The following is a 13603-nucleotide window of genomic DNA, read 5'->3' on the forward strand; positions in this document are numbered from 1 at the left end:
TGAAAAATTACCTCTTAAATAACTCACCACTCAAATCATAGAAGTGCAATAATCTGAAATTATTTTAACCGAAAGACTTAAGGAAATAACCAATTACTACAATTAATGTTCACTGCAAGGAATATCTAGCTATATAAAATATAGCTATAGAAAACCAGAACTCAGTGAAACATAACAGTTTTAAAGCAAGAAATTTGCTTGAGATTCCTATCAGTAGTCATTAAGTGGTAAATACTAAAAATTTACATTCAAGCGCTTGAAAGCCTACTGCAGAGAATATCAATCACCAAAAACCTTTGCTCGGATGCCTGTCAGGCATATTAAAGATGGGATGATGTGTGAACCACCAGAAGTGGTAATAAACCCCAATCATTTTCAAGACAAGTAAGATTTAGAGCTGTTAAGACATTCTAGAATTTGGTTCTTTGACACTAAAAATGGTATTTTTAAAAAGACCACATACAGTCTGCTGGCATATCATACTAACCATTAGAGGACGTAGTGACATAAAGTGTTGGATTTAAAATACAATGTCAGCATTAACTGTAAACAATTCTAAATCATTATATGTAACTCTTTAAAACATATGTAGTGAAAAAGAATTAGAATTCATATAAAACCAGAATCTAGAAAAGCAAAAAATAGAAATATTTAGTGAATTTATTCAAAGAAGAAAGTTAAACGATACAGAAATGAAAAGTATTAGAAATCTATGTACAATAAAAAGTGAATATAAATTAGCCAAGTCCATGGACATTTCCAGTTAAACATTCATACAAATACATATTCACCTTTTTCCTTAGACAGTGATAACACATACATACATGATATGATGATTCTGGCAAAAAAATATCAGAGATACTAAAACTATTCTCAAGTTTTAAAAATGGTGCAGAGAGTGTTTCAAGAACATTCTACAAGAATGTAAACCCCTGATTTAATTACATGATTTTATCATGCCAAAAGCATGGTTGGTTTTACTTTTTTAAAACAGATATTGGTATCATAACACATTGGCTTATTAATAATTAAGGCATTTTGCATACACAGTATCTCAATGTGAACAAAAAAATTTTAATATTGATTTTTCATGTTTTAAACTTTCAGTCTTTTCAACATAAGAAAATAGCTGCACACACTTTTTTCTTTTTTTTTTTTTTTTTTTTTTAATAAAACACAATCTTAAAAAAGTTAACGATTGGTCTTGGTGGTTCCTAGTAATAAGTCCTGTCTTACTTTTTCACATAGTATAAATTATATTCTATGCAGAATTGCATTAAAATCCAGTAGTTCTTAATGTTACCAAATAACCATATAACTCCCAAATGCAACAAAGGTGAACAATCTTCAAAGTGCACTTTCACCTCAATGAAGCTGAAGCTGCTTTCCACTTCAATGTGAAGTAGACTGTTGGAGTTTCTTTAGTGGTTTCATTATGTGGCTTTTTAAAAGAAAAAATACTTTTGATTTCTTCCACAGTTCAGTTCTCAGACGAGACTTTTTTGTTGTAAATCATATAGTTCAGGGATCTTTTGAAAAACCAAATGCTCTTTAGTAGATGAAATCTCTTAATGTAACTGTAATAAATAAGCATCTACATCCTTAGAGGATAAAACAAAAACATTTCATTAGACAGTAAATACACAAAACAATCCATTTTCTTTATTTGCTGCTTAATTTGCCTTAGTTTCCTTTTGTGATCTTTTTTTTTTTTTTTTTTTTTTTTTTTGACACGGAGTTTCGCCCTTGTTACCCAGGCTGGAGTGCAATGGCGCGATCTCGGCTCACCGCAACCTCCGCCTCCTGGGCTCAGGCAATTCTCCTGCCTCAGCCTCCTGAGTAGCTGGGATTACAGGCACGTGCCACCATGCCCAGCTAATTTTTTGCGCTTTTAGTAGAGACGGGGTTTCACCATGTTGACCAGGATGGTCTCGATCTCTCGACCTCGTGATCCACCCGCCTCGGCCTCCCAAAGTGCTGGGATTACAGGCTTGAGCCACCGCGCCCGGCACCTTTTGTGATCTTTTGAGGGTAAAAGATGTGTCTTGTTCAGTGCTTTTATCCACATTTGTTCAGCACAGGGTCTAACACATAGTATGTGTTCAATAAATATTTGCTAAGTGCTAAATGAATGTGTTGGTTCCTATGCTCAAACACTCTGCTTTTGTAGCTAACATTCACAGAAATTCTATCAGTGCTGTTTACTATCAGTGCTATATTTACTTGAGCCCAGCTTGACAATAGCCTCTTCTTTCAATTTCTTTTCTTTTTTTTTTGAGATAAGGAGTCTTGCTCTGTCACCAGGCTGGAGTACAGTGGTGCAATCTTGGCTCACTGTCTCTGTCTCCTGGGTTCAAGTGATTCTCCTGCCTCAGCCTCCTGAATAGCTGGGACTGTAGATGGCACACGCCAACACACCCAGCTAATTTTCTGTATTTTAGTAGAGATGGGGTTTCACCGTGTTGGTCGGGATGGTCTCTATCTCCTGACCTCATGATCTGTCCACCTCAGCCTCCCAAAGTACTGGGATTACAGGCATGAGCCACTGTGCCTGGCCCTCTTCTCTCAATTTCTACACTCAAAAAAATTACAAGTTGATTGATGGTTTAATTTTTTAATAAAGACTCATCATAACTTAAGAAACTTCACACTGAACTTCACATTGTTGAGTGATTTTAATCACTCAACAATGCCCTCAATAATAAGGTCATATTCACAATAAAGCTTCTCCCTTTGAAAAAAACTATGACTGTAGCTAGGTGTGGTGGCTCCTGCCTGTAATCCCATTTCTCTGGGAGGCTGAGCTGGGTAGATCACTGAGGTCATGAGTTTGAAACCAACCTGGCCAATGTGGTGAAATCTCATCTCTAGTAAAAATAGAAAAATTAGCCAGGCATGTATGTAATCTCAGCAACTCGGGAGGCTGAGGTAGGAGAACTACTGGAACCCAGGAGGTGGAGGTTGCAGTGAGCTGAGACTGCACCACTTCACTGCAGCCTGGGCAACAGAGCAAGACTGTCTTTAAAAAAAAAAAAAAATTCAATCGAAAGCACATTTCAGTCATAAGAAACAATCATTTTTCAGTTCTTCTATACAGAATATAACACCCATTTAGAGCAAGGTAATACATCATGTATGCTCTAAAAACCTAAAACAACAACAAAAACCTTGTAGGAAATTGATTTGTTTATAAGATTTTCATCATTAAGAATTCTAGCCGGGCGCGGTGGCACAAGCCTGTAATCCCAGCACTTTGGGAGGCCGAGGCGGGTGGATCACGAGGTCGAGAGATCGAAACCATCCTGGTCAACATGGTGAAACCCCGTCTCTACTAAAAATACAAAAAATTAGCTGGGCATGGTGGCACGTGTCTGTAATCCCAGCTACTCAGGAGGCTGAGGCAGGAGAATTGCCTGAACCCAGGAGGCGGGGGTTGTGGTGAGCCGAGATCCTGCCATTGCACTCAAGCCTGGGTAACAGGAGTGAAACTCCATCTCAAAAAAAAAAAAAAAAGAATTCTATAAAGTAAAATCCCACACTGTGGTAACAAACTTGCTTGATATATCATTTTGCTTCTTTTTTTGAAAGTATCCGAGAAACTAATTTTTGTTTGATTTCTTTTTCCTGGGGCCCATGGTCTCCGATAGTAATGGCCAGAGCTCCTTTGTGGCTGCCACTTTGAAAGGAGATAAGCTTCTGGTTGGTCACTGTTGGTATCACTCCCATTTGCTTTTCTTCCCTCAGCTAGATTCTTTGCCTGAAAACATCTGTCTCCTGTAAGATTTGAACTTATGATCTTAGAGTAGAAATCAGATTGTCCCTCAAGGATAGCTAAGTTTGTCCAAGCCTCTGTTTCCCTTAGAATTGTTATTTTTTCCTCCCTGAATTCTAAGTAGTTGTTTCGTCTCCAAGAAAAATCGTTTAAGTCCATGACATAAATCCTCTTATATAGAAATACGTATATATTTAAAACCAAAGAATGCTTTTTATATTCCTGGCTAATGCCCATTTATGATAGCAGTATGCCCAATAATAGAGTGAAAATATTTCTTAACAACAATTTTTTCTTCAATTATTTTTTAACTACCAATGCTTTCTTTTTGTTTTTCTGAGACGGAGTTTTGTTCTCGTTCCCCAAGTTGGAGTGCAATGGCGTGTTCTCAGCTTATTGCAACCTCTGCCTCCTGGGTTCAAGAAATTCTCCTGCCTCAGTCCCCAAGTGGCTGGGATTACAGGCTTGTGTCACCACACCTGGCTAATTTTTTATATTTTTAGTAGAAATGGGGTTTCATTAACCAGACTGGTCTTAAACACCTGACCTCAGGTGATCTGCCCATCTTGGCCTTTCAAAGTGCTGGGATTACAGGCATGAGCCACTGTGCCCGGCCTAACTACCAATGTTTTCTGGAGTTTAAATATTAAAATTCAAACTAGCAATTTGTACTTTTCCTTTAAGAGACAAATGAACAAAGACCAAAATCAAATTCACTCTGTGATTTAGTTATCTTCTCAAAAGCATAACATTAGCAAAAGTAAAAATTAACCCGCAAAACCACTTAATTGTGTTCCTTATTCCAGTTTCCTGAGTTCCTCATCTTGTTTTCTGAGGCTGTGTCTCAATATTTTTTCAAGTATTTTTCTCTAATTAAAACCCTCTATAAATACCCTCTAGGAAAGCATTTCAGTGGCTATACATGAAACATGTTAAATGGCTAATTCCTGTGCTTGCTGCCAGGTCACAGTCATACCCAGAGGACCTGAAGCATTTGCAAATATTAAACTTACTTTAGACATTAGAACAGTACCAAATTATTCTGCTTAGAGACCTGAAAAATTCATTTATAAATGTAAAGTAATATATTATTTCTAATTTTTAATGTTTAATTTATAAGCTTAAATATAGATTACCTTAGCTATATTACCAGTATATCCTGGAACCAAAGTAAGACGGTTTTCCTGTTCCCATAATCCACTTAATTGTTGTTTTAAAATCTGAATATTTCTAAAAAAAAAAAAAAAAAAAAAAAAAAAAGGAAGAAAAATGAGAAAGCAAGTATATTAAGATACAGACTTTCATAGTAAATATGCATAATAAAAACCATTCTAAAATGTTTCAGGTATTTATCAGGAGAAAATTATGCTATTTGAAATAAAACATTCTGGAACATGGAGGAAAAAAAAGTCAAATAAGTTTTAGAATAATACATGTCAAGGCCGGGCGCGGTGGCTCAAGCCTGTAATCCCAGCACTTTGGGAGGCCGAGGCAGGTGGATCACGAGGTCAAGAGATCGAGACCATCCTGGTCAACATGGTGAAACCCCGTCTCTACTAAAAATACAAAAAATTAGCTGGGCATGGTGGCATGTGCCTGTAATCCCAGCTACTCAGGAGGCTGAGGCAGGAGAATTGCCTGAACCCAGGAGGCGGAGGTTGTGGTGAGCCGAGATCGCGCCATTACACTCCAGCCTGGGTAACAAGAGTGAAACTCTGTCTCAAAAAAATAAAAATAAATAAAAATAAATAAAAAAAAATAATACATGTCAGTCATGAAAATTAAAGGTTTGTTTACATAATATCCCCAAACACCTCCAATTTAATTAATTCTTGAAAAAAAAAAAAAAGTTTTTTTTTGTTTTTGAGATGGAGTCTTGCTCTTATTGCCCAAGCTGGAGTGCAGTGGCATAATCCTGGCTCACTGCAACCTCCAACTTCTGAGTTCAAGTGATTCTCCTGCCTCAGCCTCCTGAGTAGCTAGGATTACAGGTGCCCACCACCACACCCAGCTAATTTTTGTACTTTTAGTAGAGATGGGGTTTTGTCATGTTGGCCAGGCTGGTCTGGAATCCTGACCTCAGGTGATCCGCCTGTCTTGACCTCTCAAAATACTGGGATTACAGGCATGAGCAATTAAGCCCAGTCAAAAGACTTTTTTTTTTCAATTCCAAAATTAATAAAATTTCTTACTTGATTCCCAATAAAAAAAAAAAAGAAAATTAAAGGTTATTTAATTGTCAAGGCAGGTAAGAAAACGACTAGGCATTTGGAACATTTGGACATGCATTGGGTGTGAAGTAGAAATTTTTGAGAGCCTAGAAAAGATATTGTGGTGTTTTTTTTTTTTTTTTAGATAAGGTCTGGCTCTACCTCCCAGGCTGTAGTGCAGTGGTGCACTGGAACCACCACCTCCTGGGCGCAAGTGATCCTCCTGCCTCAGCATGAGCAGCTGGGACTACAGGTGCACACCACCATGCCTGGTTAAATTTTGTATATTTTGTACAGATGGGATTTCATCACGTTCCCTAGGCTGTCTCAAACTTGTGAGCTCAAGTGATCTGCCTGACTGGTCCTCCTAAAGTGCTGGGATTACAGGCATGAGCCACTGCACCTGTCCCAAAATTATGGACTTTAAGGAAACTGTTGGGAGATATTTTTCTGTGGTTTCATGATAATCTGGCTATACTCTGGTAGAATGCCCCAAAATTTCCACATCAAGGCAGTAATAATTTAGTTTTTAGAACTGAAAATACCAACACCGGACTCTCAGGTTAATTTCTAGGCTAAAGACCCTGCAGGACGCCTCCATTCCTTATTCTACTGTGGGCATCTCTTTTCCCTCCCTTATTCATATAATGAATATGAAGATTAAACCACTATTGTGTTCTTCTAAAATGAAGGGTAGGGTTGTGCCAGAAGAATAGATATAGGGGGTTAGTAGGCTCTGGAATTCAGCTTCCAGGTGTGGTTTTCACAAATGAACAGTACCTTAAGTTAGTATTTGTCTATAAAGAGAATAAATACCACACTGATGAAAACAGAATAAAATTATTACCTAGTTTAATCAAGCTTTCCTGAAGAAAATTTCAGCATGAATTTATCTTTAAAGGTATACTTACCCATCATTTATAATTTCTGTTTTGGATGATAGGTCTGACCACCACCTTTTAATGACTGCTTGAAGCCAGTTTAAACCAACTATAACATATCTGAAATGACATTTTGTTACAAAGTTCAAGTGTTTTCATTTAAGAACCCTTTTTGTAAGAGATGTTACTTTCCCTCCCAAAAAACACATACACAAATTGGACTCTTCCCTTTTAAAAATGTATTACCTTCATATCTATTTCACAAAAGTGTATTTCATGTAACTTGTTTAGAGATGCTTTTGTAATTGTCCTTTAGTCATTTCATATTCTTTTCCTAACTGTACTATTAGCTTCTTGGCAACAGAAATCTTGTATGTCTCATGAAGTCCAATCTACTACGTACTCACAAAACACAAAATCAAGGATGTTGAAAAACAAAAATGAATCAAGATTCAGATTAGGACTTACTCTTCAAATTTGCTTTTAAGTAGCAACTTTACTAGAGGCAACAAGTCTACACAGCAGCCAAGTGAGATATATTGTTTTTCTTCCTGTAAACTAAAATAAATATCAAGTTATAAAAATATGGATGGGCCACAATTTGACCTCCTTTAATCTTACTTTTTTTCTGAAAAATAATGTTGTTTTTACCTATTGGTGAGCACAGGAAGGCAATCTACCACAACGCCAAGATCTTCTATCCTGAGAGTATAAAAAGAACAGCATTGCCTCAGAGAGATGATTTCCTTATTTACTTTCATGTTATGATTATTCATACTGCTTTTGAGGAAGTCACTCATTTAAAAATTTCAGTATCTACAATGAGTCAGGTCTGTGGATATAGCAATGAACAAAGAAACAGGGCTTGCATTCCAGTGTGTGAGCAAGTGTGGGGGTTGGGGGTGGGGCAGAGACAGGCAATAAACAAATAACAAGACATAAGACATATAGAGTAGGTTGATGTAAGCACTATGGAGAAAAATAAAACAGGAAAGGGAGATAGGGAGGGGAGAAATAGGTATTTTAAAATAAGGTGGTCAAAGAAGGCTTCCCTAAGATAACATTTGAGAGACTTGAATACAATGAGGAAAGTAATGCTTCAAAATCCCACTCAAAAGGGATATTACTATTATTTTTTTTTTTTTTTAAGAAATAGAGTCTCATTCTGTTGCCCAGGCTACAATGCAGTGGCATGATCATCGCTCACTGCAAACTCCAACTCCTGGGTTCAAGCAATCCTCCCAAGTACCTGGGACCACAGGCAGGCACCATTGTGCCTGGTTAATTATTTTTATTTTTTGTAGAGATGGAGTCTTGTTATGTTGCTCAGACTGGTCTCTCACTCCTGGGTTCAAGTGACTGTCTTGTCTCAGCCTCCCCAAATGCTGGGATTATAGACAAGAACTGCCGCACCTGGCCTTAAAAGGGATTTTTAGAAGGTTACTTTTCCCATGTCATTATCTCTTAGTTTTATACGTAAGAATGGCAGTCAGAGAAGGTAATAGCTTTGTTCAATCTGATAAACCATTGTTTTCTGTATTTTGGCTACTCTCAGATGAATGATAAATGTAATTTAAATAGTACAGTCTCTACTGAAGCTACATATAGGCAGTTCAGAAAATGAAAGAGGTTCACTTGAGCTCAGGAGTTTCAGCCCAGCCTGGGAAACATGAGATCTCATGTCTTTCAAAAAAGTTTTTTTTTTTTTTTTTTTTTTTTTTTTTGAGACAGAGTTTCGCTCTTGTTACCCAGGCTGGAGTGCAATGGCGCGATCTCGGCTCACTGCAGCCTCCGCCTCCTGGGTTCAGGCAATTCTCCTGCCTCAGCCTCCTGAGTAGCTGGGATTACAGGCACACACCACCATGCCCAGCTAATTTTTTGTATTTTTAGTAGAGACGGGGTTTCACCATGTTGACCAGGATGGTCGCGATCTCTCGACCTCGTGATCCACCCGCCTCGGCCTCCCAAAGTGCTGGGATTACAGGCTTGAGCCACCGCGCCCGGCCAAAAAAGTTTTTAAAGAATTAGCCAGGTGTGGTGATATGCACCTGTACTCCCAGCTATTAAGGAGGCTGAGGTGGGAGGGCTGCTTGAGCCCAGGAGGTTGAGGCTGTAGTCAGCCACGATTGTGTCATTGCACTCCAACCTGGGTGACAAAGCAAGACCTGTCCCAGAAAAAAAGGTTATTGAACAAAGAGGATAAAAGGTCACACCTACCTCAATAAATAAGCTACAAGTTCACTTATACTTCTCTTTCTCCAGAAAGTTAAAGCTACATTCAATCTCAAATTCCTGCTGAACAAAACTTGGGCCATTGTTTCATGGTCCTGAGAAACCTGAAAGGCAATAATCTAATTTGTTAAAAAGCACAATGAAACAAGATATGAAACTATTTTTTTATTAAATTGTTTGGGAGACATAGTTTAAAATTATGCAAAGACAACTCCTTTCATTGGCCCACAAACAAGGAATATGCAGTTGACCATAGTAAACAAATTACGTGAACAAGTTTAAGACCCATTTACTTTTACTAATACTTTTTTTTTTGCTTGCTCCCATTTTTCTTTTAAAATGCAATAATTTGTAAAATAAATTATTTTTAGATGACCTACAAACTAGAACTTAATTTATAACATGGATAAAAGAAAAATGTAAACATACAGCCTAGTCATAACCAACTGAATGGCATGAAAACCACAAAAACTCAGTTTCTGACAAGTGTTGTCATTTAAATTTATCTATTTATTGTTAAGTGTCATTTTCCTATTCTAATGTGTTTAACATAGAACTGTACAAGATAAAAAGTAAATACTCTCTATCCGCCTACAAAAACATCCAGTATCATTCTGCAGAAATAATCACAGTTAACAGACTGGTATATATCTTTTCTTTTCTTTTTTTTTTTTTTTTTTTTTTTTTTTTTTTTTTTTTTTTTTTTTTTGAGACGGAGTTTCACTCTTGTTACCCAGGCTGGAGTGCAATGGCACAATCTCGGCTCACTGCATCCTCCGCCTCCTGGGTTCAGGCAATTCTCCTGCCTCAGCCTCCTGAGTAGCTGGGATTATAGGCACGCACCACCATGCCCAGCTAATTTTTTTTTTTTTTTTTTTTGTATGTTTAGTAGAGACGGGGTTTCACCATGTTGACCATGATGGTCTCGATCTCTTGACCTCGTGATCCACCCGCCTCAGCCTCCCAAAGTGCTGGGATTACAGGCTTGAGCCACCGCGCCCGGCTGGGACTGGTATATATCTTTTCAAACCATTTTCTAGACAAAGACAAATTAGGTACACATATAAACACTCTGAAAAATAAATTACATATATTGTTCAGAACCTTACTTTTTTACCTATAATATATGAACATTTTTCAATGTCAAAACAGATCAACCTCTCTTTTTAGAGACAGGGTGTTGCTCTGTTGCCTAGGATGGAGTGCAGTGGTGTGATCTCGGCTCACTGCAACCTCTGCCTCCCAGGCTCAAGTGATTCTCCTGCCTCAGCTTCAGGTGCTCACCACAACATCCAGCTAATTTTTCTGTATTTAGTAGAGACGCTGTTTTGCCATGTTGGCCAAGCTGGTCTCAAACTCCTGACCTCAGGTCATCTGCCTGCCTTGGCCTCCCAAAGTGCTGGGATTACAGGCATGAGCCACTGTGCCTGGCCCCCAATTTCACTTTTAAGAACAAAGGCATAGCCTGGCTCAGTGGTGTGTGGCTACAGTCCCAGCTACTTGGGGAGCTGAGGTAGCAGAACCACTTGAGCTTAGGAGTTTGAGTACAGCCTAGGAAAGACAGTGAGACCTCATCTCTTAAAAAAAAACAGGTAGGGTGTGGTGGCTCACAGTTGTAAGCCACTTTTTAAAAAAAATTATTATTTTTGAGACAGAATCTGACTCTGTAACCCAAGCTGGAGTGTATTGGCATGATCTGGGCTCACTGCAACCTCTGCCTCCCAGGTTCAAGCAATTCTTGAGCCCTAGCCTCCCAAGTAGTTGGCATTACAGGCGTGTATCATCAGGCCTGGGTAATTTTTATATTTTCGGTAAAGATGAGGTTTTGCCATGTTGGCCAGGCTGGTCTTGAACTCCTGACCTCAAGTGATCTACCTGCCTTGGCCTCCCAAAGTGCGCCACCATGCCCAACTAATTTTTGTCTTTCTAGTAGAGATGTGGTTTCGCCATGTTGGTCAGGCTGGTCTCAAACTCCTGGCCTTAAGTGATCCACCTGTCTTAGCCTCCCTAAGTGCTGGAATTACAGGTGTGAGCCACTGTGCGTGGCTACTGAGACCACTTTTTAACAAGGTTGTTCATTTTCTTCTTAACCAACTTAAGTTCCTTATAGATTCTGGATACTGGACATTCATCAAACACATAGCTTGCAAATGTTTTCTCCCACTCTGTAGGTTGTCTGTTTATTCTGTTGATAGTTTATTTTGCTCTGCAAAAGAAGCTCTTTAGTTTAATTAGGTCCCATTTGTCAATTTTTTTTTGTTGCAACTGCTTTTGGTGTCTTTGTCATAAAATCTTTGCCAAGAATGGTATTCTCTAGGCTATCTTCCAGGATTTTTATAGTTTGAGGTTTTACATTTAAAAACTTTTTTTTTTTTTTAAAGGCATTTGCACTCAGAAGTTTATTTGGTCGGTTCAAGTAAAGAACCAACCTAGGTCAGATTTCTAGGCTATACAGTCACATGTTCTTTTCCTTCAGAGTATGTCGTTTCTATAATTATTTGATTAGTGGGTACTGCATCACTTCTATTAATTACCTGAAAGTGGGAGCAGTATTTGTTTTTTACCCAAGAAATCTATCCTCAGAGCCTGTAGAGGACACCTGATACTGGAAACAGCGTTAAGTATCAATGGTAGAGAACTCTCAATATTTGTGAGAGAATTATTACAACAGTGATTCTCTTTACCACTAAGGCCTATTCTCCAGAGCCCATGATAATTCACTATTAAGTCAAATTTTCCTTGTTCTTCTTTTCTCACAGATATTACTCACTCCCTTTATTTCTCCTAGCATTACTAACTTTTGCTGACTCCAGGATTTTATTTTCACAAGTAAGAATGTTTTCACTGGCAAACAAAATATTTTACATCATTTCATTATGGTTTTAGTTAATAGTACTTTTATTTTTTTACTTTTCTTTCATCTTGTTTACTTGTAATTATTATCCTAAATATGACAACCACCTTCATTCACCTATATACATTTATTAAAATTTTAGTTTTAAAAGATTTCTTCCTGCTAGTTTGCTACAGATAATGAGTTTCATCAATAATTAATGTTGAGATAATAGATAGTATGTTCCTTGGGGTTTATTTTTTTTATAACTTATACAATAAACATGTTTACTACCATAAACTCATGTGTTTATAAATTTTATAAAACCATTCCTTCGATTGACCATTTTTATAAAAACTACTTTCTTGAGGTATAATTTACATGCCATAAAATTAATCTATTGAAAGTATGTAATCCAAAAGTTTTTAGTGGATTTAGAGTTGTGAAACCATCATCACAATTCAGTTTTAGAGTATTTCTATTACTCTCAAAAATGCTTTTGAGGCTGTTAAAACAACCAGTTTTGCTTGAGCCAGAAAAGCAACAAACCACAGCAGGTTTGCCTGAACTATGCTTTAACTAGGATATTTTGAGAGCCCAGCAAAATGTGTCTGGATAACTGGCTTTGGTAGTCTATATATTTTTTTTTTTCTTGAGATGGAGTCTCGCTCTCTCACCAAGGCTGGAATGCAATGGCACAATCTCAGCTCACTGCAACCTCCACTTCTCATGTTCAAGTGATTCTTCCGCCTCAGCCTCCCGAGTAGCTGGGAATACAGGCACTTGCCATCATGCTTGGTTAATTTTTGTACTTTTGCAGAGATGGGGTTTCACCATGTTGGTCAGGCTGGTCTCGAACTCCTGACCTCAGGTGATCTGCCCACAGATGTTTTCCTTCTTTTTATTTTTTTGAGATGGAGTAGCGCTGTGTTGGCCAGGCGAGAGTACAATGGCATGATCTCAGCTCACTGCAACCTCCATCTCTCAGGATCAAGTGATTCTCCTGTCTCAGCCTCTTCCTTAGTAGCTGGGATTACAGGCACACATGACCACGTCCGGCTAATTTCTCTATTTTTAGTAAAGATGGGGATTCACCACGTTGGCCAGGCTGGTCTCGAATTCCTAACCCTGTGATCCGCCCACCTCAGCCTCCCAAAGTGCTGAGATTATAGGTGCATGCCACCACACCTGGCTAATTTTTGCATTTTTAATAGAGACGGTGTTTCCCCATGTTGGCTAGGCTTATCTTGAACCCCTAACCTCGTGATCCACCCACCTGGACCTCCCAAAGTGCTGGGATTACAGGTGAGAGCCAACACGCCCGGCTAATTTTTGTATTTTTTAATAGTGACGGGGTTTTATCGTGTTGGTCAGGCTGGCCTCGAACTCCTGTCCTCGTGATCTGCCCACCTCAGCCTCTGAAAGTGCTGGGATTACAGGTGTGAGCCACTGCACCCAGCCTGGTGCTCCACATTTTTAGGCAAGATTTCTCCTTTTCCCTTTTTTAAAATCTCTACTGGCTAACTTGTCATTCTGGATATTTTTAGCAGCTTGTTAAGCATTTCATCCCATCTTATAGAAATGGAATAAATTATTGATTCAAATACGGTTAATCAAAAAAAAAAAAAAAACAAATATGGTTAATCTAGAAAATTGTCTCAGGGAGTTACTTTGA

General features: G+C 38.2%; 1 protein-coding gene across 3 annotated transcripts in view; it reads right to left on the bottom strand.

The window, feature by feature from the left end:
- Positions 1–642: 642 nt before the first annotated feature.
- Positions 643–13603, bottom strand: part of KATNBL1 (katanin regulatory subunit B1 like 1) — an 87404-nt gene continuing 74443 nt past the window's right edge. For all 3 annotated transcript variants that reach the window (XM_074394156.1, XM_074394157.1, XM_039462774.2), the window contains exons 5-10: positions 9081–9199; positions 7515–7565; positions 7332–7421; positions 6894–6983; positions 4909–5002; positions 643–1601 (exon numbers count right to left, since the gene is read on the bottom strand). In XM_074394156.1, the coding sequence (XP_074250257.1) occupies positions 1569–1601; positions 4909–5002; positions 6894–6983; positions 7332–7421; positions 7515–7565; positions 9081–9199 (477 nt within the window). In that variant the 3' untranslated portion in view covers positions 643–1568. The remainder of the gene's footprint in view (positions 1602–4908; positions 5003–6893; positions 6984–7331; positions 7422–7514; positions 7566–9080; positions 9200–13603) is intronic.

Source organism: Saimiri boliviensis, chromosome 2 (genome assembly GCF_048565385.1).
Source record: "Saimiri boliviensis isolate mSaiBol1 chromosome 2, mSaiBol1.pri, whole genome shotgun sequence".
Classification (NCBI taxonomy): domain Eukaryota; kingdom Metazoa; phylum Chordata; class Mammalia; order Primates; family Cebidae; genus Saimiri; species Saimiri boliviensis.